A 23005-nucleotide genomic window follows, 5' to 3' on the forward strand; every position below is an offset into this window, starting at 1 on the left:
CTGGAGAGTATAGTAAATTAATGGATGGCTGATTTTTGCTTCACTAAAGATCAGGATGTTTCAGAAATGAAAGACGGAGGCTGTATAAATATGTTACATAAGTAATTTAAAAGTCATATTGTGTTAAACATATCCAACATCTATTACAGTGGAGGCCAAAATATGTGACTCCTCCTAAGTTAATCAGGTGTGCCACCATCTATCTATTGCTGTTCTATACTGTTGCATGTCAATTTTGCACATCAGTTCTTTTTCCTATTTTCCTTAATTTTTTTAGCTTCATGAAGAAAGTTTTATGCAGCAAGATTGCTCTTTATTGAAGTGTTATAGTTTTCTATTTTTCTTTTGTATTATTTTTATTTATTTATTTTTTTGGGGTGAGGCAAAACAGAGACCAAATGTACCACTAGTCTAAACCCTTAAATACTTAAATGTTAAGTGTACTTGATACATATTCTCTAATTGTACAAACTCATCAAAACCTATAATAGAACTGGTCTTTGTTCTGAATCCTCTGAAATTATTATTTTTTTCTTGAATGATGTCATGTTTTAGTAGTTATGGACGTCATTTTACTATATTATATTTTTATAATCATAAGATAAGCTTTATTTGTCACATACACAATTACTTTACAATGTGTAGTAAAATGTGTTTTTTTTACCTGCATCCAATATTAAAATCAAATCAAATCTAAAAAGACAGACAGACAGACAGACAGACAGACAGACAGACAGACAGACAGACAGACAGACAGACAGACAGATAGATAGATAGATAGATAGATAGATAGATAGATAGATAGATAGATAGATAGATAGATAGATAGATAGATCAAATAAAAGAGGTACCAAGGTATAGTGCGATAGAGTTCGGTTTAAAGCTCAGAGTTGAGCATAGAGTTGCCCAACCCAACGACACAGTAGGGTAAATTGCAATAAGCACATTAATACTAATGGCTTTTTTATGGTGCTGTGAAAGGTAATTTCCATCTAAACCTAATATACAGTCATATTCAATAAATGAGAATATTAGCAAAACATCAATTTGTTTCAGTGGCCCAATTAACTAGGGTAAATACATTATATTGATTACTTACTAACAGACTGATATTTTAAATCCCTTATTTCTGTTAATAAAGATGATTTTTTAATGCTTACACATAATGAAAACATGACATTTAAGATTAGAATATTATGTAAAAGCGATAAAGAGAGCTTTTACTTTGTTTTGTTTTTTTGACATTTAGAGGTTGACATGTTGGTGTGCGTTTGATCGTTTTTCTGCTGCATAACCCAAGCTTAAGGTCAAAAACTGATGGTCGGACATTCTCTTTCTGAATTTTGTAGTAGAAGGAAGAATTCATGTTTCTATCAATTATGGTAATCCATCCAGGTCCTGAAGCAGCGAAGCAGCCCCCAACACCATATTTGATGGCGAGAATGATGGTCGATATCTGATCTGCTGTGATAATTTTATGCTAGATTTATCGGGATGCTCTCACTTCAGAAAATGCTACTTTTGTCTAGCAGTCCATACCTAGATAAATTATAAACCCTACATTTAAAATGTGTTGTTTTACTTTTGAAACCTCCTGGAGGGGGGTTGGCTAAGGGGTATCTGTATAGAAATAAAATGAAATTAAGATGAGTACTAATCTGGGTTTATTTTATGTAGAAAACTCTAACCATATATAAAATCACTGGACTTTAGCTTGTGCGTACCCCCAATGTTTTTTTTTTTTCTTTTTCTTTTCAGATTCAAGGTTGTGTCATGACCCTCAGCAAAATGTGCTTTAAAATTGTGAAACTTCTCCAATTGTTCAAAATTGAAGTGTTCTTCTTTTTTAACTTTTTTCTCCATCTCTTTTCATCTCACTCCTATCAAAGAGAAGCTGTGATTCATTTTGTAATGTCCTTCACCTCAAACATTTCCAAGTAAAAAAAAGCTTTTTTACTGCACACCTACTCATGCATTGAAAACATTTCCTTGCCTTTTCTTCCTTACATCTTATTTCTCTCTGAGTAGTAATGTGTTTGTCCAATGAAAAGCTACTTGTTGTACACTTGATCTGTGCATAAACTTAGATCTATGGGTCCATCCACAGAAGCTTTCAGTTTACTTGAATCAATAAGATTTTAAAATTCACCTACGCCGCCTGCAGTTTAAATGGATTCCAGACCATTTTACAGGATGACACCCTCAAATGAAGTGCAAAGCTTTAGTTTATCTCAAAGAAGGAAAACATTTTTTTTTCCTCTAAAGGTTTTCTTCTGATGTTTGCCTCGCTCTGGGCGGTCTGCATGTCAGATGGGCAAATTTTCTCTTGGCAACAGTGAGAAATGGCAACACTGCTCAGCCACTGCAAAACCCCCTGGGAAGGCAAAGATAAAGCAGACATTTTCCCTACAATTCAGGAATTTCAAGGGATAGGAAGCATTATCATCCTGAATGACAAAAATGTTCTGCAAGGTCCTGCAAGATGGGAAAAAAAAAATAAAAAGCAATCAGCAGACAAAACCCTTCCTCAGACTGTGAAGGTTTTTATTAGAGTAAACTGATTTATCCAAAAAAGGTTAAAAAAAATAATAATAAAACAACTAGATCCCTATTCTGAAGCTGAAGATGTTTCACTTCGCATCCAGGAAGCTTTCTCAATTCAAAATGTCTGGAGTAGTGTACAGTTCCAAGCTTTATAGACCTGCAAGCCTCATTGGAGCTTAGATTCATATGCAATTTCACCTGGAAATGGTCATCCCAACAATGGAGTCGTTAGGCTCATTGTTAGCCTGTCTTACAGGAGAAATGTGTTCACATGCTTGGAGATGTGAATTGGGGTCCAATTTTGCAGGAATTAAACCTATCGCTGTGTTGTAAGTTTCAGAAAGTTGAAGTCCTCCTCCTCCTCCTCTATTTAAAGTTGTTTTTTTCTCGCTTTACGTAAATGGCTTCCTTCACCCCTTTCTCAAACCATCTGTCTTCTCTATCCTATATGTGAACGTTTTGGTCCTCAAAAGAGTTTCCTTTTAAATCTTTGGGGTGCAGGCGGACGGCTGAGTCCTGTCTTGAGGAGGTAGCTCTCCTGTGTTGAGCCATGCGTCTGTGGAGAGGTTGTTTGGTTTGTCCAATCTGAAGATCAGAACATTCCTCACCGCACTGAACCTCATACACCACTCTGCTCATTTTAGGCTTGGGAGTGCACAGTACACAGAGCAGATTGAGAACTGATTGTCAGAGTTTGACTGATGCTTTCAAGACTTGGCTTTACTGGAGGCAGTTGCTACTTTCGTGTGCTACCCTTTTCGGGAGCATGCTGAGGTGGATTCCCTAGCATTAAAGATCGCAATGCTGTTTCACCCGAACGCGTCCTGTGTCGAGACGGAAATTTTGACTCTGCAAGCTGACATAGAGCTGAAGTCCAGGGCTCACAGACAGTTCTGGAACTTACTAACAGAGGGAAAATACTCCAACATGAGGAAATGTGCCACCTCCCTGACTGCATTACTTGGTTCCACCTATTGATGTGTATCAGCATTTTCCCACATAAAGATAATTAAGTCCAAATACCACTGTACCATGACTGATGATCACCTGGAGGTTTGCTTGAGATTGGCTATCAGCAGCTACTGTCCGGACTATGTGGCCTTGTCTGATGTCATTCAGTGCCAGTCATTATTAAATAGCTAATTATTAAATAGATTCCATCTCTTTGTAATTTAATCTCCCAACTGAATCCAGCTGTTCTGTGGAAGCCTCTGAGATCTGTTTAAGAATACTAATGGAAAAGACAGAATCATGAAGACCAGGTAAAACACAGCAGACAGGTCAAGGATAAAGGTCTGGGGATATTTGAAATACAGAGCACTGATCAATTCATCGTCTGAGAACATAAAGAGTAGGACACAACTTCAAACCTACCGAGAAATGACTGTCACAGTAAAATGATTGGCTGGGCGAGGATGGTAATACACAGAGTTGCAGAAAAAAGGCCCAAGGTAACCCTAGAGGAGCTGCAGAAATCCACAGTTCAGGCAGGCGAATCCATCAACAGTACAACTATTAGTTGTCCTGAATCTGGGAGGATGTTTTTTTTTTTACAGAGATCCTGGTAAGATCATAGATGATTTGCATCCAGTCTGGCTGAAATTGGCATATTTTGCTAAGAAGAAATGGCAAAAGAACTAGAGATGTATTTCAATATAGTTTGGACTAAACACACACACACACACACACACATCCTTGTTTAAAATACTTACTGAGGACCATGTCTTGACTTCCATTGAATTCTATTCATTGCTAAACCTTTCTGTGCCCTAACCCTAACCTCACCCTAAACATAAACGACACCTTAGTCCTAAACCTAACCCCTGGCCCTAACAACTGAGGACCAGAGAAGGGTCCTCACATTACATCAAAGTTCTCACTTTACTAGTACAATGAGTAAAAAAAAATTCTCGCTCAGCTGCAAGTACAAGAGCACACATACACACCCATACATTTTTAAAACACCAACATTGTTTCAGGCAAAACATCCTTAAGAAGAAATAATGTCTTTTTTAAATAAACAGATGACACTCCTGTTTTATCTCTCTATCCTGCAACGACTTGGCCAGCTATGGATTAGTGGAAAGAGTTGTCATCTTGCAAATGGAAAGTTCATGCCGAGTTCAATTCTAGCTTTCTCTGCTACAAGAGGCCTATGTGCCCTTTGGCAAAGCACTGAACCCCAACCTGCACACTGGTGTTTGAATATGTACCTGTTGTAAGCACAGCTGGATGAATGGCACTGCGGTGAAAAAAAAAACAGATTTCAGAAGCCAATGTGACGGGAAAAGTGCTATGTAAATTGAATCTTTCTTCCCTTTATGTAATGCAGTGTTGTAAGGAAAAAAAGGAACACTGCTGCAGAGAACAACTCGGAGCGGCTACAGTGACAGTGAGGTGCGGTGACAGAGGTGCAAGCGGAGGAGTGCGATAAAGATGCGGTCAGCAACCAAGAAACGTGGCCTTGGAGACAGAGAGGCTAAACGAGTTTGTGAGCTCTGACAGCAGCACAGAGGATTATGATTTTGCACATTAATGCCTGAATGCCTTCAATATGTACCTCCATGGACATTAACTCTCGTACAAAAGTAAGTTCCAGTGACTCGCACTCCATCTTTGTCAAACAGAGGCATACACATGAGCATTAGAAAACTGATGCTCAGAATCTGTAAAGAAGCTGACTAAATATAACTCCATTCGGCAGATTAAAACAACTCCCCCTCCCTCCCTGAGGTCCAATTCAGACAGATCAGATGGGAAATATAGCAGATGTGTCATATAGGAAGGTGTTTTGATACAAATTGGATGATTAACAGAGCAGCACAGCCAACACTGAGACATTTGGCTGAGGTAAGCAGCTCTGAGGAGAAAGACCGGCTTTGAGGCCTGGGGGAGCAGACGCGACGGGGGCATAGAATCCGAGTGAACAACTCTGTGCTCTTCTTTTGTTTTGCTTCAGCATTCCACTTTCATACAGACCTCTGTCTGCCTACTGGAGAGCTCCTCCATATTTTAACACAGAGCTTCCCGTGATCTTTCGGTGTGGTAGCGGCTCAGTTTTCGAAGCAAGTTATCTCCGCCTTTAGCTCCACCCTCTTTACATTAATTATGCAGCTCAATGCAGCACTCTGAGTCCCTGCTGCAGCTCACCCACACTACAATACTTTCCAGCTTTCTCCCACTCCTTCTGTCTCTGTAACTCACACAGACAGCAGACTAGTATTTACTTGCTTTCTCCGCTCTTCATAATGAGAATAATTTGATTTGATTTGATTTGATTTCATAATTTGATTTTATTAAAACAGTGTACCTTGCTGGTGTCTGGATTGGATCAAATATTTCTTCCTTTGTCAGATTTTGAAAGTTTAAAGGCTAAATATAATTTTTATCCACACACACATTCTTGTCTTGCTATATGTAGTGAGGACTATGTGTTGACTCCTATTGACTTAGGTCCTCATTCTGATGCCTAAACAGGAGCACTCACACACACATTCCTTAAACATAAACATTTGTGGCATTCGTGTAAAATGGCTTTTTAGGTCCAAACACTATGTGGGGGAACTAAATGCATATGGAACTCCATATGTTATGGAGTTCCAGTAACTGGACAGAGCAGTTTTGACAGCAACATTACTTTAGTAGTTAGACCCGTGGGAGTAAATAATGGCTCAATTAATTATGTGGAGAAAAGTGAGAACTGTGCATTGCTCACAAATATAGTCAGCTGTCCTGGTGACACAGTTATGGCCAGGGATGGAATGGAGTCAGCATGAATGCATTGGAGTATCAATGATGGTGATAACCAGAGCAGAAATTTCCACATATACTTGGAGAGTTTTTGCATTTCTTGTTGCAGTCTTATACAGTTGTGGTAAACTACAGGCAGAGTGGGCTCACCACGCAGCGCTTTTAAACTCTAACTTAGGGGTCGGGTTTGATATGTCTCCAAGCTTCTTATATTAGATAACATTTCCCTTTTAATTTCTCCTCTCGGTTGGATAAATCACAATTTAAATCTTGATATTTTTTATACTGTTTTTAAAAAACAAGTATTTTTAATTACTTTTAATTCTTTTAACTATTTTAACAGTTTTTAAATATCTTATTCTACTATTGTCTGTGTTTTACTTGCCTATTTTAATTTCACAGTTATTTTCAGTTGTATGTACAGCACTTTGACAACCTTTGTTATTTTAAAGTGGGATAAGGTATGGTTTGAATTTATAAACTTTTTTTTTTTTTCTGGAGACTTTGCTATCACTACTTTTTTTAGGTGTTAATTGTGGTATACTCTGATGTCCAAGATCTAACATTATCATTCCTCTGCAATTGTCAGCTACGTTCTGAGCTGCCTTTTTATAATTTAATTTTAATTACATCCTTTTTCTTTTACACATTTCTTGATTTTGGTCATGAAAGTGGAAATATGTTTTACCAGCTTGAACACAACTGAAAGTTGTAAATAATTATGATATATACCCTTTAAACTTTTTATTCCTTTTTAACCATGTTTATAAGAATTTGAGTTCTGTAGATTGTAGTAGTGTGACCCACCAGTGGCCTTTTTTATTTATTTTTTGTGCCGTTTCAGTTTCAATGCCTGCAGCTGATTTCTGTGCAAATCAGAACCAAACATACCTAAAGTGGCGAGGTGGACACACTTAACTTCTGTCTGTTAAGGTTTAATCGATTCGGCTGCTCCGCAGCACGACGTGGGACACCATCTGGCCATGTCACAAGAAACAGGCCGCTCCTGTATCAGCAAACCTGAACCAGCCACATCAGCAAACTGGAAGAATATACAAACACAAAAGGAGGCGGAAGCTCTCATGCTTTGGCCAAAGCAGCCCCCCCACCCCCCCAGGCAAGCAGTGGGCGGAAGCACAACTACTGTTAATGGATGCAGAAACAAGCCCCTTCATCGTTTCCTTTGGGCTCGTCACGTAATGTTGACTCATTTCACATCTGCTTGCATGTGTTCACATGTATGTGGCTGTGCTTGAGCGAGTATTGCCAGCCCAAAAGCTGTTTGATGAGTCTTACAGAACTTAAGTGTGAGACCAAACAATCTGAGTCATTTGAGCTTACTATACTATACTATACTATACTAAATCATACCACACTACGTACACTATATTATTGTATATCATACCACACTATACCATGCTATACTATAATGCACTACTCTTCATTACTCTATACTATACTATTATACTATACTACACTACACTACTCAATATTAAATTATACTATACTATACTATACTTTATCATACTACAATAAATTATACTATAGTACATTAAACTTTACTATACTACAATGGCTTACCTTGAAGTAAATCGAAGCCCAAATCAGATGCAAGACCTAGCAGTCACTTATGCAAGTCTTATCTTTTTTCCTGTCACTTAGGACTTCCTCAGACTTGCCTGTTTATTTTTTGGTATTTTGGAAAAGTGCTTATTTCTGTTTGCAGATGTTAAACGTTACCTCTTGAACAAAAGCAAACAGAAAGGCAAAGGTTCCTAATCTGGGCAAATTGTGAATGTGTAATTCACTTAAATAATCCAGGGGGAGCATCAGCTGACTACTACCCTCCTCTTACATGACTTTGCAGTTGCAGATCGGCTTCTTGTGTTCACTATTTTTTTTGTCTATCTCTTGTGTATCAACTGATGTCCAGATTGCACAATGGAGGGTCAGGAGCTCTTTGTAATGTTTCTGTTCATCAGCGGGCAGCCCTGTGTGCGGTACAACTCTGCTGCTGCAGGGGTCTTTTCAGCACATGGTGCCGGATGGTGAGCAGAGAACACAGCGGGGGCTGGGCACTGCAATGTACTGCAGTGCTCATAGCTCTGCTATGCACACCCACTCTCTTCCATCCCTGCTCTGCCTGTGACAGTCTCTCAATCTCTGTAACCCTTTCCATCTTATGCCTGAATCATTTGTCTTTTCACTTCCTTCACAGGGCACTTGTTCTTTTCTTGTGTCTATTTTTCTCCAATCCCTGTAGCTAAACTGCAACCCATGTCTTCTAATGCATTATTGAAGTAAACTGCCCCCCTGGTTTATTGCATGTCCTCTGACACATTCACCGATATATAAATTATTCTGAAAGGGTGGAAAAAAGATGAATGTCCACACTTAACACAAACCGGAAGAAAATGCAAAAAAGCGTATGAGATGAAATCACATCGGTTTAGATTTTGTGAGTCTTTGTACACCAAGCCATTAATAGGCTGCAACATCTGGAGTCTCTGTGAACGCCTCTTCTGCACATAATGCAACATTGGTTCTGTCAGATTCCGTCAGCACATTTTTCAGAGAAGCAGATCCCTGATTGGCTGTTTCTCATATGGAACGAGTTTTATATCTAATGTGATAATCTTGTTATTTGTTTGAGGCTTGAAGCACGAAAGTAAAATAAAATCTGAAATGTACTAAATAATCTATTTGACGAGTTTGTTTAAGCCTGAACAATTCCAACTGAGCTAGAATAGTGTTGGGTTTTAAATCCTGAACTACTAACAATATAATTTTTCTAGATAACATCTCTTTCCTCTTTCTATCTTATCTTTGTACATATAAAAACTGGAATTATTACCTAATCTTTGCAAAACAGCACAAGCTCAGTTAAATTCTGATTGAACACATGCATAGACCAGATTTAGGTCTGGACTTTAAATAGGCCATACTAACATGTGAATATGCTACAATCTAAATTACTGCATTGTAGCCCCAAATTAATGTTTGGAATTGTTGTCTTACAGAAAGGTTTCAATACACTATTTAGCAATATCCATATTCCCATCAGCTCTCACCAGTTTTCCTTTTCCTGCTGAAAAAGCATCCCTACAGTATGATGCTGCCACCATCGTGTTTCATGGTGGGGATGATGTGTTAGGGATAATGAGCAGTGTTAGTTTTCTACCATACACAGTATTTTGCATGTACGTCAAAAAGTTAAATTTTGATTTGATGATTTGAAATGAGCACCCTCTTCAATATGCTGTGTCGAAATTAACTGTGGGAAACCTCCTCTGGGACTTCTTGTAGTTTCCTTTTAAAAAAATATTTTCTAGAATATCCACACTTCCAGAAAACCCAAATTTGCAAAGTGAACAAGTTAGTAGTCAGATTCTACAGCTACTCCCACCCGTGTGCTGTGGATCTCTTGCTGCTCCTCCAGAGTTTTTGCATCTGTGCCACACTTTATTTCCACATAATTGACCAAGCAGGGCACTGTACGATATTAAAAGCTACGAATATTGTTTTATCACATAACAAGACTTTTCTGCAATTGATTGCTGTGATTTTTTTTATTTCAGGGCATCCCAGTGAAGGGGGAAGAATATTAATATGTTACACCTTTGAAAAATTGTATTCATAAAAGTCTCCTAATAATGTGTGATTCTCTGTAACATAAAATCCTAATAAAAATGTATTGAAGTTTGTGGTTGTAACACAAACTAATGTTAAATATTTAAATAGTTATGAGCACTTGAGTTATGAGTAAGGTATTTTATACTGAATTAATGTTTCTGTGTATTTCACTTTTACTTTCATATGTTATAGTTTGAAATTATCCAGAGGCACTAAAAAGTTACTACATTCTAGAGCATTTAGCTGTAAAGGTAACCCACACCCACCCACAAACCTAATCCAATAAATGCTGAAATTGTAATTCATAGCATCTTAAATGCGAAAGTTGAGCAAAATGAAGCTGTTGAATATTCCAAATTTCAATGTCCACACATTGAAAATAGATTTTATTATACAATCAAGTGCGACCTTTAAAGCAATTAAGAAGCCTTGAAGGGTTTTCGCAGTAATCTTATTAAAAACAAATGAAATTATTATTCTTGTATGCATTGGCTAGCGTCTACTTTAAATGACTAAAGTTAATCCCTTTCCATATATTGCATTGAGTGTGTTTAAGGCTCTGTCTTTTACATCGTATTTTTTTATAAATCCCTACATATCTCTCCAAAGCATTGCAAATAATGATCATGATTAACATGTATTTATATTCATTGTGTTCATCAAAGTGTACCTTGCCTAGTTCATCTTCAATATCAGCAGGAATTCCTGTTTTTTTTTTTGACCCACCTTAATGTCTTTGCAGATCTTTTGTTTTATTTTAGCACCACTTCTTACCACAATGTCAAGCATTCTAAGATAGCTGCAAACTGTAGTGACAGGCGGTGGTGCTCTGCTGTTTTCCCCAGACCATCATTTACTGGGACACACTAAACACCCAAGCCACACATGCTGGGGCAGAGGATGTCACGCTCGAAGGATGAGCAATGATGAGGCCAGCAGCTGCTCTCTTCCTCAAAAGAAAAATTAGTGAACGCAATTTGCTCATTTACACTATTAACTAAGCAATGGCAGCTTGACTGAACTGGTTATTGAAGGGATGAATCATTAAACTTAGGTGAATTGCATGCTAAAGGTCTTTATGTTTAAACCCAGTCATTCTAACTTACTGTGAAGTATCTTATTCTTATTATCTGTTTTTACATTTGTACATTTGCGTGAATCTGCATGTTTTCATTTGGCCATTACTTTAATGCTGGCACACCTGAAAATTCCCATAAAGGGACAATACAGGAAATGTACTCTATTCCTCCATCTGATGAGAAAATGTTAAACCTCGTCCACACCTTGCACTTTATGCTCATGTAACAGTGAGGGGTCCCAGTTCCATTTCCCATTAAAGAACTTGTGTTTCTAATCATCACTATCTAGGTTTCTCCATATGCGAGCAGAGTCCTGCTGAGACACTATCCAGATTGCCCTCAGCCGTGACATGAAACAAAGCTTTGTTCCAAAGCCGGTGTCAGACTTATCTGCTCTTTTTTTACATGGGGGTCTTCACAGCTGCAACACAACACTGATTTATATATATATATATATATATATATATATATATATATATATATATATATATATATATATATATATATATATATATATATATAATATATAATGTGAGAACTGAATTGACAGTCGGACATGACTGATGACCCACTGGTCAGACAATGAAAGATACAAACATTTTCCAATCAGTGAACTCTCTATGAACACTACAAGGTTGTACTCACAATAACAGTGCTGTTATGGGAGGTGTTTAGAGACTAGCTGCATTTATTCAGTTATGTTACTTGTGCAACCTTTTTTTAAATAATACTTTTGGGAGTGGTTACTAGGCCGTGCTTTTTACTTCTATTTGACTAATATAAGCATGAAGTATCGCAACTCTTACTAGAGTAAGTTTTCGGCCTACTCCACCAGCCAAAAGATGAATAAATACCAAGCTTGTTTTAACCTAAAATGCACTAGAGACACACCTACTGCACACAAGCTTCATTCTTTTAAAGTTATTTTCGATCTGCTCACCCTGTTGTGCCATTTGGAGACCCAGTGACTATACAATATAATACAATATATAACAGCATAGTGTGAAGTACCTTAACCTGTTCTAACATTTACACATTACCTATTATAACAGCAAACATGCTTAAATCGGAGGCAACCAGACTTTCATCCAGTTCTTTCTGAAAACGTTTCGACATAGAAACATATTCAGAAAGAACTGGACGAATGTCAAGTTGCCTCCGATTTAAGCCTGTTTGCTGTTGCAATGACCTGGATAACTGAGAATTTGCACAAGCCTGTCACCTATTGTAAGTATTGGTTTCATAAGCTTTATGGTAAAAAAAATTTGATTTGGAAACGTGTTTCTTCTACCTGAATTTGTTATTTGTAATTATGTTTTTTGTGTTATTTTTATCATAACCTTTAAAATATCATGAAAGAATATAGATGTAAGAAGCTATTATGTTAAGACATATATATGCTTCATTCAGGCTGTGAGACAATAATTGAGAACTTTAGAACCTAACAGGGACCTTCAATGGAATACAGCAAAGTTTGTCTGTTTTGTCCTTCTGAGCTTTCAACCTCTGTCTGTCAGGGATGAAATGTTGACAGACTTTTATAAACTTCCAAGTTTGGGGAAAAATTAACTTTTTATATAGGGGATAATACAGAGGCTGCTGTTTAAGTAAGGCTAAACAACCATGCTAATCTTTAACATGTGATGCTAAAGCCATTTCAAAATATGTACTTCATAATCATTTAGTCTTTGTTTAAAAATATTAGTAAAACACGGTTTTAAACCAACTGATGTCTCACACAGCACTATGTCTCCAACTCCGATTCTAATATACAGTCATGGTCAATCAATTAGAATATGCTTTCCATATTCCATATGGTACAAAAAAAATTCAACTTAAAAGTACTTTAAAAAAAGAATAACCTATAAGTAGGTATTAAACATACTTTTCTCTATGCCCACATATCTGTGTAAAAAATAATAATAATCTGAGGAAAAATTTGTATTTTAAGTGTTGTAATTTCATTAGATTTAAGTGGAAAATCATCATGATTAACAGAAAAAAATTACAAAAGCAAGCGTGAAAACATCGGCCTGGGTGTGAGTAAGTTATATGATGTGTTTCTCCTACTGGATCAAGTTACTGATATAAATTAACTTTTGAATAATATTGTAATTGACTAATTTCATCTGTACAGTGACACAGTTGTTAGCATTGTTGTTTTTTTAAACAAGGTCTGTGGATGAAATCCCAGTCAGAGAACTTTCTGAATGGACCTTGCATGTTCTTCTTGTTCATGCATGGGTCCTCTCCAAGTATTCCAGCTTTCTCCCAGGGGCCAAAAGCATCAATACAGGTCAAGAGACCATTCTCACTTGCCTTAAAATACACTAAGTGTTTCTGTGATAGACTGGGCATGCATAGGTAGAGATAATCACAAGTCGCCCAACCCCAATCTTAAGTGATGAAGAGGCATAAAGGATTTTTTTTTACACTACAATTTTCAAAGAGAACTTGGCAAAAATTTGTATCAGCAGGTCAAAGCTTTACAAAAACTGCAATTGTAAGACAGACACAAAATTCTAATGTGTGCATTTTTCATATGTTAGCACATTTTTTAGTTTGTGTTCTTATCTTTGGAATTATTGTCACCATTTCTGCTGCACTGCTGTTTTGTCCCATAACGATTCAGAGCTTCGCAGCCACAAAGAAGGAAGAACAAAACCACAATGAAGGCACTCCCACATGGAGTACAGTGGGATAATGAAGGCAGAACATGGCCAGCAGATAGGTTTTTAAACGGAATCAGTGAAGGGCTGTGTCTGAAAAAGTGTCTCTCTTTGTGCTGTATTCTAAAAGAAGAGTAATACATTAATAAAAAAGTGTTGTTGTTGTTTTTTACTTGAAAAAGGCTTTCAAAGCTCTCGGCAAGGTTAAACACGGCTTTAGATAAATGGATGAATAAACGGGTTACTGTTAGATTTTCACTAAACATTGAATAACGACAGGAGGGGTTGCTATCCATGGTGCTGAAATGGATGGGCTTTCACTTCCCATCTTCTTGAATAATTTAAATATCTTTTAAAACTTATAATAAGGATCAGAAATTAGGGTATTTTTTGTAGCAAAGCTAAGACCAGAGGCTTAAAAAGAACATGATTAGTTTCGAATAATAGCACATGCTGTACCTTTTACCATTTCTAATGTGGCTTTGCGGTATGCTCACAGGAAAACACACACAAGTCCATTATTTGCTCCTTTTTCTGCAGCAGGCCATTGTGCTTGGGCAGAGGTAACACACTGCCCACTGCTGGACAGCATCAAGCCCTTCGTTTGCAAATAATGAAGGTCAGACTCCAAATAAAAGAGAATGAGATGGGATCCATCAGCTGCAGAAGATTCTAAAGAAAATATGGCAGTAAATTTCTTTAAATTTTTTCAACTTTGCCTCTATGGTGTGAGTCCAGATGGCGTTTCCCATATTAACAATATTTTATTGGTCCAACCACTGACTGAAAGTTTATTAATATTGCAATCATATTGCTTTCCGTTTCTATGCAATATACCGCAAGCACTGAAAGATCCATGAAGTAACCTACTTTTCCTCAAAGCTCAAACTGCAGCACCTCACCTTAACTGGATAAACTGAACAAAAACTAATCATCAGACTCAACCAAATGCGAAACCAATTCACTGTTTTCTCTTAGCACCTCCTAAGAACCCACAATGAAAGCATGCGTGACCAAACTAAAAGGAGCAGCAGCAGTCCCTTAGCCAACTGAATCCAAAATGTCAGGGGGGGGGGGGGACTTCACTTATATAAGCAAAGCTCATACAGTCAAAAGCTGGTGGCTGTTTTTAGCAGCTCAGACTGGATGCTGGTTGCAGGATGCTGAGGCAGCTCCACAAGGGGGTATAACAGGATACTGCAGCACAAGAGAACCGTGTGCACAGAAAACTTGCCTGGGAGCATCAGGGAGTCCCGCACTGAGCTCCCCCCTCCCCTTTCTCTCAGCTTCACCGTCTCACTCTGCTTCAAATCTTTGCAATGCAAAGAAAAAATTAAAAAGAAAGTAGACATCTTTCATTTTTGTTTAGAATAATAATCATTGAATATCAAAATCAATCAAAACAAGAAAACACTGATTTAAAAGCCATTTGTTAGTGTCCGTTAAAGACACCAAAAAGTGAAAAAGCCAGTAGGAAGCAAATGCAGCTGCTTACCTTCTGTGCAGGATGCTCCCCCTGAAAATGAGCTGTTCCCTTTCTCCGCAGACTCCAAGACACTTTGAGATAGAGAGAAAAAGAATGAGTCTCCTCTTACTTTCTCTTACTTCCAGTTCCAGACCAAATGCATCTAAGAGAGCACAGAAGACACACCTTTACTCTGAGAACTCCACCACATAAACCCTCACAACCATTCAAATGCACCCCAAGACTGAAGTACCACAATTTGATAAAGATTTGCTCAGGGGGGAGGGATGAAAACTACACACACTCACACACTGCAGTTCTTTTTCCTTTTTTTTTGTCCTCTTGCCCACTCTCCCACTCGCTTTTTTCCTGCTATATTTACCCTGTGCTGCCTCCCGATTGGCTTACCAGCTTTTCAGTAACATAAGCTCTCTTCTTTAATTGGAAGGCAGTCAGTTATGTGGTGCAACAGAAACCCTCCCGCCCAACTCATCTTGTTTTTTCCCCTCCATCCTAAGTGCCTGTGGAGAAGAATGCTGAGCTTTGCAATTTCCTACGCACCGAGCAAAGAATAAAACAGGAATGGAGGACAGGAGGAGGAGGAAGAACAGGGACGGGGTGTGCGAGAGTGGTGCTAGGGGAGAGCATTTGAGGCAAATCAGTGTACCGCAGCGGGACAAGCAGGCAGGCGGGCAGGCAAACAAAGAGACGAGGAAGGGTTTCAGGTGGGGTAAGAGGCAGGCTTGGATGTACTGACTGGTCCTGCCCGCTGCAGCAGTGTGACAGCGGGTCTGATGAAAGGGAAATTTCTCTGTGCTCACTGCAGCGCAGCTAGGTGGCTCTGCTGCAGTGTGAGTCTGACTGCCAGGCAGGAAGGGGGATGGGAAAGGAGATGGAGGAGGAGAGCTCGGGATGGCTGCAGTGATGCCGAAGTACAGTCTTCCAGCCGGTCTTTGATATATAGGAGGCAAATAAGGGGGCAGCCAGCCAAAGAGTACACAGTGGTTAATGCATTAAACTTGTGAATTATTAAAGGTGTCCCAAAGGAGAATGGGAGGTCAGCTTGTTCTGACTGCCTCTCTGCTGCTGCTAAGGTTCCTGACGGTCTTAACACCATACCCTGAAACAAAATTTTGTAATTTTATTGTCTCTTCTCTCCACCTTTATTTCATGATGTACTAAATGGTTTCCTGCTGAGGAAAAATGGGAATATGTGAGACTAATTTTGCAGTGTCAGATTTCCTCCTCCTTTAAAAAAAAAAACACTCACATCTGGTCCATTGTGTCCCAGCTGCACTCCAGCATAATAGCCGAGCAGATCAATAATGGACCATACAATACCTCGGCCATCTGCACAGGCCACAATGAGCTCACCACAAGTCATATATGATGGGCGCAAAGTTTGCTCAGTCAACACTGTTATGGCAGATGGAAGAATAGGTTAATTAAAGGAAATCTGATACTTTGGGCAAAAAGCCTTGGAGTGGTTTTGTATTGTTTAAGATGTTTTTTTTTTTTTTTTTTTTTGTTGCATATAATCAGTTTGTGTTCATTTACATAAAGTCTGCTACAACTAAACAACAATATAACATTAGGAGGTCATGTTGTTAAATCTGAAGTAGCATACTGAATCCCAATCGTATGTTATTTGGCTATTTAAGGGTTAATGCAATGGCCCAGCAGATAGCATCACTTAAGTGTGAAGTGTAAAGGAAATGTTACATTACTTCCAGTTAGTTTGAAGGCTGAAATCTAGAAACACACACACACACACACACTCCCTGGTATTTCCAAATAAAACCCAGTACAACTATTTGCTTTCACAAACCCTTTTTAAATGAGCAATAAGTAAGAAATTTACTGTAAAATTAACCAAAATCGTTCTCATTTGTTACCTTGGATGAAAGTATCATTCCCCATAAACAATTGATCCTCTCCATCAACAATGTCGTAGTCAAGTTTTTTTTCCCTTTCAATATTAGAGGTATGGTGTGGAACGACTTCAGTGAAGTGTGTAGCACGTGTTTACTTCCTGGTTCCTCAGCCAATCATAGGAGAGTTCCCAGGGTTCCCAAAAAAGAGTGCAGTATTTGATATTTTACGCTGGGGAAGGAGTATCAGCCTGTAAACACAGAACACAGTAAGACAAGCAGACCAGAAATAGAATAGAATACAACATCATATACCTATCCTGTGTAGGCAAAATTTCAGTGGAGTTTCACAGCAGCAAGGGACCATTGAGGAAATGGCATAGGCTGGAGATCAAGGGACACAGCAGAAAGATCAGGGATAAAGTTGTGGAGATGTTCAAAGCAGACTTAGGTTTCCAGAGTCCTGCAAGTAACAAAGATGTGTCAGTAAACCAGAACTGCCTTTAAAAAGTCCAAACCTTTTAAAGTTGGCTATGTGCACCAGCCACACCCATTAACAACAGCACTCCTCTAACGGATTCAAACTCCTGGTAACTGAGAAAGTTGGATTTTAGGGACTTGGATGTAAGTAACAAGGGTAGTTGTTTTTATCTTTGCTAAAGCAACTGGTAAATCCCCACTTATGCAATGTTTAGATACAAGATCCCAACTTTTTACTTCCCACTGAAATCCATTTAAGGAATTGTAACAGTTGCCAGGAAGTAAACTAAAGAGTGGAAAATGTGGGTAAATCCAACTGACATCTCATCATTCACCAATATCAGAATTAGCTGTTTGTGTAATAACATGCAACTCTTAATTTGTTAGAATATTGTAAAAACTATTACTTTCAAAGTGAAATAATGTTCCTTTAACATATTCTAATGTAAGGCAGCACTGTAATAACAAGCCACTAAATGGAGACAGAATAAATATCATAGGGGGACACGAGATTACAGTCAGCTGATAGGACCTCTGTTCCTTGTTGCAGCAGAGCTGGAGTAACCTCCAACTGAAGATGCTCTTGTTTATTCTTCATGTTGTGCAGAAAATGACTGATGTCATGATAAGAGGCTCCTGCAGCATTCTTTTACCTGAGGTATAGAGTTTCTCTTTTTTTAGCTTGTTCTGATCTTTTCAGCCAGAGGCAAAAGTACCACGATGAATAATCTACTCCCAAGCTATTGATTTATAAAAGTTTCAGAACCTATGGCAAACACTGCCACTTTTCATGCACAGCCTCCAGTCCAATCTGTTGTCAAAGTACAAACCACTTTGACAGTTAAGTGGCATTAAGCGTTAACACAGGCATATTTTGTATTACAGTACTTTATTAAGTGTTACAATAGATTGTGTTACATGACAAACATTACCAGAGTTTAACCCTTTTTCCTCAATGTAGAACATTTAAATCAGCAACATCAGCCTTTCTATGACCTTTGCTTTATAAATCAGCTGCAAGAGTTCCAATAAGGACCACAAAGTGAGCTTACATAACACATCTGTCTCCACATTTGCTTTGTAATTGATTTTAGGGTTTGGATTTATTTGTTTTTAAAGCTAACATAGGTCTTAGTTCTACCGGTTTTTTAGATTTGCTTTTTTTGGACAAGCCCTTCAGATCCTTTAGATCTTCTAGAAAGGGCTTTCTGTTTGTAGCTGAGGGAAAAACTAAAACTTGCAGCGAGCCAACATCCTTTTCTATCTTCTGGATCAGCCTTTCTAAAGTCGTGGAGCCAGCCGAGCGTTAATATTTTTCTTAATGCAAGCCAAAATCCTTAAATTATAATCTTGCTTTTGTTTTTTTAGGTGAAGGTAAATTATCATTTATTCATATTTTATTTAATAATTTTACCAAGTTCACTGTTAAGGAGTTTAGAACTATCACTTTTATACTTATTTCCTTTTTTCCCCCCTCACCACACGGTTAGCGTTTCATTATTTCTTCAGCCGCAAAGATATTTTAATTGTTCCAACTATTTATTTCACTTTAACTTGGCTTAATTTCAAGTGATCTGTTTTAGACTTCTGTAAAAGCACTTTTTTTACACTTGTTTGTATGAAAGGAGCTGAACAAAACATTAGAAACCACACAGCTACGTGTAAAAATGGTATGGCTCTAAAACATGTTCCCTTTATGGCAATAGGTTAGTTGCACTTTGAGAAACGAAGGCACTGTCTGATATAAAAACAGAGGTCTCAAAAGTAATGGATATGCATAGTATTTGGTATAATGGAGCATAAGAGAGGTAAACCCAGAAACGTAAAGTCCTTTCAGTCTTACTGAACTTAAAAGGGTTTTTCTGGCTAGAATATACAAGAATCTCAAAGAGAATTGATGCTTGATTCACAGAGAATTTCTCATGCATACTTGATAAACTGTCATTTATGCCAACAGTGGTTTACACAAAACCTGTAAGCAAGGGTTGCCATACTGATTAATCAAAGATATTAGATTTCTAATAAATAAGCAAGACACCACTTGTTTTTGAGTTGGGTTTTCTTTGAATGACTATTGGTAATTCAATGAGAAACAGAATTATGGTTATTTTAGAATCTATGTAAATAAATTAGAAACACTTCAAAAGTGCCTCACTGGAGTTGTGTTATAAAACCCAGTAGTGTGGTGTGCTAAAATGTCTCTTAAATCTTAATTTGGTGATAAAATCTAAATTCACTCAAGAAGAAGTCACGCTGAGAGCAGAAAACCGACAATTGTAGTTTTCCATTAACCATATTGCTGAAGTATCTGGTATCATATCTTTGAGGAGCTTCTTTAAAGTAAAACTGATTTGTAAAATAAAAACATTTATTTGCAATTTACTCATTACATAACTGCCTTTAAAACTAGAAAAAGTCTTGGCTTCATACTGCGGGAATTACACAGAAAAGTGCATACAGTGAACACTGCCAATAACAAAACACAACCATGAATCATCTACGCATATTTTCCTCCATCACTGTTGTCTCTATTTTCCGGGGCAGGCTGTACACTGTGATGGAGATGTCCGTGTGTTTGAAGATCTGTCTCAGGATCTCTGAGACATTTGACCACTGAAGTCGGTCCAGGCCACACCCGATACTGAGGGGAGCACACAAAACATGTTGCTTCATCATTCCAATTAAACAACAAGAATTAGACAATAATGTCATATTTTTCCACAGCTGTTACTACAAACCGAGGCATTGATATCTTCTTTACACCATTCTCTAAGCAGTGAGACTTCATGTCTTCCAGACTCCGTCTCAGGTTGTCATACGTGGGCTTCTGGCTGGCTTTTTTCTTCGTGATCTGTGAAACCATATGATACAGTTACAAGACTGAATACTGAAACAGCTTTTGGTCTTATGCAGAATAATAATTGAAGATGACATATTTACCAGATAGTAGATGAAACGCCCATCCTGTTTCAGGACAGCACACTGTCCTGGCAGCTTCTCTATTTGAATTTAAAGAGAGAGAAAGAAACACTAAAGATGACACTACCTAGTATCTCCAGCTACAATAACATATTTGCATGCACTGTATCAAAAGTTGCAGGTTTTTTTCTCATGACATTAAAATCAGACCAAACTTTTACTGTTTTAGGTCAGTTTGGTTTAACCAAAATTATTTTTTTGCTAAACTCCAAAATAACAAAAATAAATGTTTTAGAGAATTTTGTTAATATTATTCAAATTCAGATTATTAATTTTCTTAGTATTTGGTAAAAAAAAAAAAAAAGAAGTTATACATCCTTAGAGAAGCGTCACAAGTTTTCTGCAATTCCTGCCCAACAAAACAATAACTGGATCGGGTTTGTTGGTGGCTACCCTAAGGCTGGATAATATAGGAAAAAAAGCTTATTGATAAAATAAAAATCATATTGATAATATTGATAGCGATAATTAACAAATTCAAAACATATTTTAAGTGCAGCCCTGGCCAATTTATGATGTTGCTTAGCGACCTATTTATGGATAAAGAACAAAAACACTGAATTCAAACTCAACCCTTTATTCAACCAACTTTTTACCAAGGTTTTAAAAAAGAACACTCTTTTTGAACTCTTTAAAGGGGACGGAGCTTGGTGACAGAGCGTTCCTGGGTCTGCATTTGTAACTGATTGGGAGGATGTAGAGACTAATATTAACCTACATGATCAGCTAGAATGCAAAGAGGAAAACTTTTCTTCTATTTAACTTTTTATTGACCTTATTTTCTATTACTGATATACGTCTATCGATTGATATATATTGTTATTGAATTATCGTCCAGCCCTAGGCTACGCCTTTTTCCACCATGTAACCACCGTCAATAAAGCCGAGCTCTTCAATTTCCATTTAAAGGACCACAGGACATGTCTCCAAATCTTAAAGCCTTTGTCCTGGTGTGTGATTGCAAACTAATCTGTTTTTTTTTTTTTATGTTGATTTTAAAGAAAGTGCCTCTTTTTCCTTGAGTGGCCTTTCAACCCATGGCAATATGAGATTTGTTTCACCGTTAGTAGTGACATTTTCTTCAGTCGGCATCTTAACAAGGTCTTGGCTATTGTACTGAGTTTGATACATTTCCTACCAAAGCAGATTCATGCCTGAGGCACAGAACCCATCTCCTTCCCAAATGGTTCCATGCTAAGAGATCATCATGCTGTTTACACTTGCATTTAGAAATTGTTTGAACGGATGACCGTATCACCTTCAGGAATACAGTCGTTTTACAAGCAGGTTTTAGTCAGACATTCTGCTCAGCAAAAAGGATTCAGGTGCCTCTCCCAGAAAATAGATACATTCATTATTTGCTGATGGATTTTTAATAACTGATCTGACTCACTTTGCTGCTTTAAGTCCGCCACCCCGCGGAACTTCTTCCTAAACATCACCGCTATCCCTGCCCCCATGCGGCAGTCCTCGCTGATGCAGTGGGCCAGGGCTTCGTCCACCGGGCAGGAAAACAGGTCTCCGGTTACGTGCTTCAGTCTCCACTTGTCTTCTGCCATCTAGCCACCAGGGGGCAGCGTTTAATCGGAGTTAAATATCAGACTCACCACAACAAAAACAACAGCCGCAACGACGTGCTCCTGGGGCATTTAAAAATACTATGTCGTCACACTTTAAACGTTACCTGTTTTCCATGAGAGGAAGACGGTGCTCGACTTTCAGACGACATTAGCAGCAATGCGTTGAGATCCTGTTTGCTGACAGGATTCAGTGGTGAAAACCTATGAACGCGTCTGCCTAGACAAACACGCAAAGCCACGCTGAACTGAATTTGCTGAATTTGTATGAGCTTCCGACGGAAAGGCTACACTTTGTTGGCCGTCTTCAAGACCTTAAAGTAAAAAAAAGCTTGAAGCAGTTCGGTCTTTAAAGGCTAAACAATCTTAGCTTGTCACTGTATCAGCAGCAGAATCGAAACAGAAAACAAACACGTCGCAGAATCTCGCGAGAGAGGAATCAAAAATAAGGAAAACGCCTCGCACACACCTGATCAGACACAACTAATCAAAAGACTTCATTCGCTGCATAAAACGCTTGGGAAATAATAGCAAATACCTCGATAGTTGCTTCATTGCATTACATGTTAGAAATATGGCTAAGTCAAGCGAATTCCGAGAGATATTTGAAAGCATATGAAAATGTAAATTTAAAGGAACAGTGCCCACCTGGACCTGCTGCTTCCTGATGGGTTGGGAGGTTCAAATCCTGCCACTGGCTGCAGAAAACCCGCAGCAAGACTTGGTGGAAGCAGCCTCTGGCATTTCAGTTTCAAAGAAGCTGAAGAGCTCCATGCATGTCCACTACTGCCGACTCAAAAGTGCAGCAAAAAATGTCCCAAAATTAGTTCACTTCTGTATAAATAAGAAGAGTAGTTTGGGGATTCTGTTTTGTGGCAAGATAAATCATAATCCAAACTTTTCAGGTCTACGCGTTGGTGTTTTGTCTGAAAGCAGAAGAATGAAGCATGCAATGAAA

At 38.1% G+C, this 23005-nt stretch overlaps 2 protein-coding genes across 6 annotated transcripts in view; both read right to left on the minus strand.

Moving 5' to 3' along the window:
- LOC105928574 (synaptotagmin-2) overlaps positions 1-15467 on the minus strand; it is a 106729-nt gene extending 91262 nt beyond the window's left edge. For 3 of the 5 annotated variants that reach the window (XM_012865893.3, XM_021318218.2, XM_012865894.3), the window contains exons 1-2: positions 15327-15437; positions 15171-15232 (exon numbers count right to left, since the gene is read on the minus strand). The gene's annotated coding sequence lies outside the window, so the exon portion shown is untranslated. The other 2 variants (XM_021318217.2, XM_036128765.1) reach the window with 1 other exon arrangement.
- Positions 15468-18361: 2894 nt separating this feature from the next.
- oard1 (O-acyl-ADP-ribose deacylase 1) lies at positions 18362-22485 on the minus strand. The gene is made up of 5 exons (XM_012865957.3): positions 22155-22485; positions 21864-22029; positions 20432-20490; positions 20230-20342; positions 18362-20132 (listed from the first exon to the last, which is right to left on the minus strand). The coding sequence occupies exons 1-5, from the start codon at positions 22197-22199 to the stop codon at positions 19985-19987; spliced, it is 531 nt and encodes a 176-aa protein (XP_012721411.2). The 5' UTR covers positions 22200-22485; the 3' UTR covers positions 18362-19984.
- Between the last annotated feature and the right edge of the window lie 520 nt (positions 22486-23005).

This window comes from Fundulus heteroclitus, unplaced genomic scaffold (genome assembly GCF_011125445.2).
Source record: "Fundulus heteroclitus isolate FHET01 unplaced genomic scaffold, MU-UCD_Fhet_4.1 scaffold_115, whole genome shotgun sequence".
Taxonomy (NCBI): Eukaryota; Metazoa; Chordata; class Actinopteri; order Cyprinodontiformes; family Fundulidae; genus Fundulus; species Fundulus heteroclitus.

Coding starts and splice junctions, on each gene's coding strand:
- oard1 (XM_012865957.3), bottom strand. CDS start 22,199: ATGTCGTCTGAAAGTCGAGCACCGTCTTCCTCTCATGGAAAACAG. Junction 22,030..22,154: donor CTTCCTCTCATGGAAAACAG/GTAACGTTTAAA, acceptor CCTGGTGGCTAG/ATGGCAGAAGACAAGTGGAG. Junction 20,343..20,431: donor GGCGTTTCATCTACTATCTG/GTAAATATGTCA, acceptor ATGGTTTCACAG/ATCACGAAGAAAAAAGCCAG.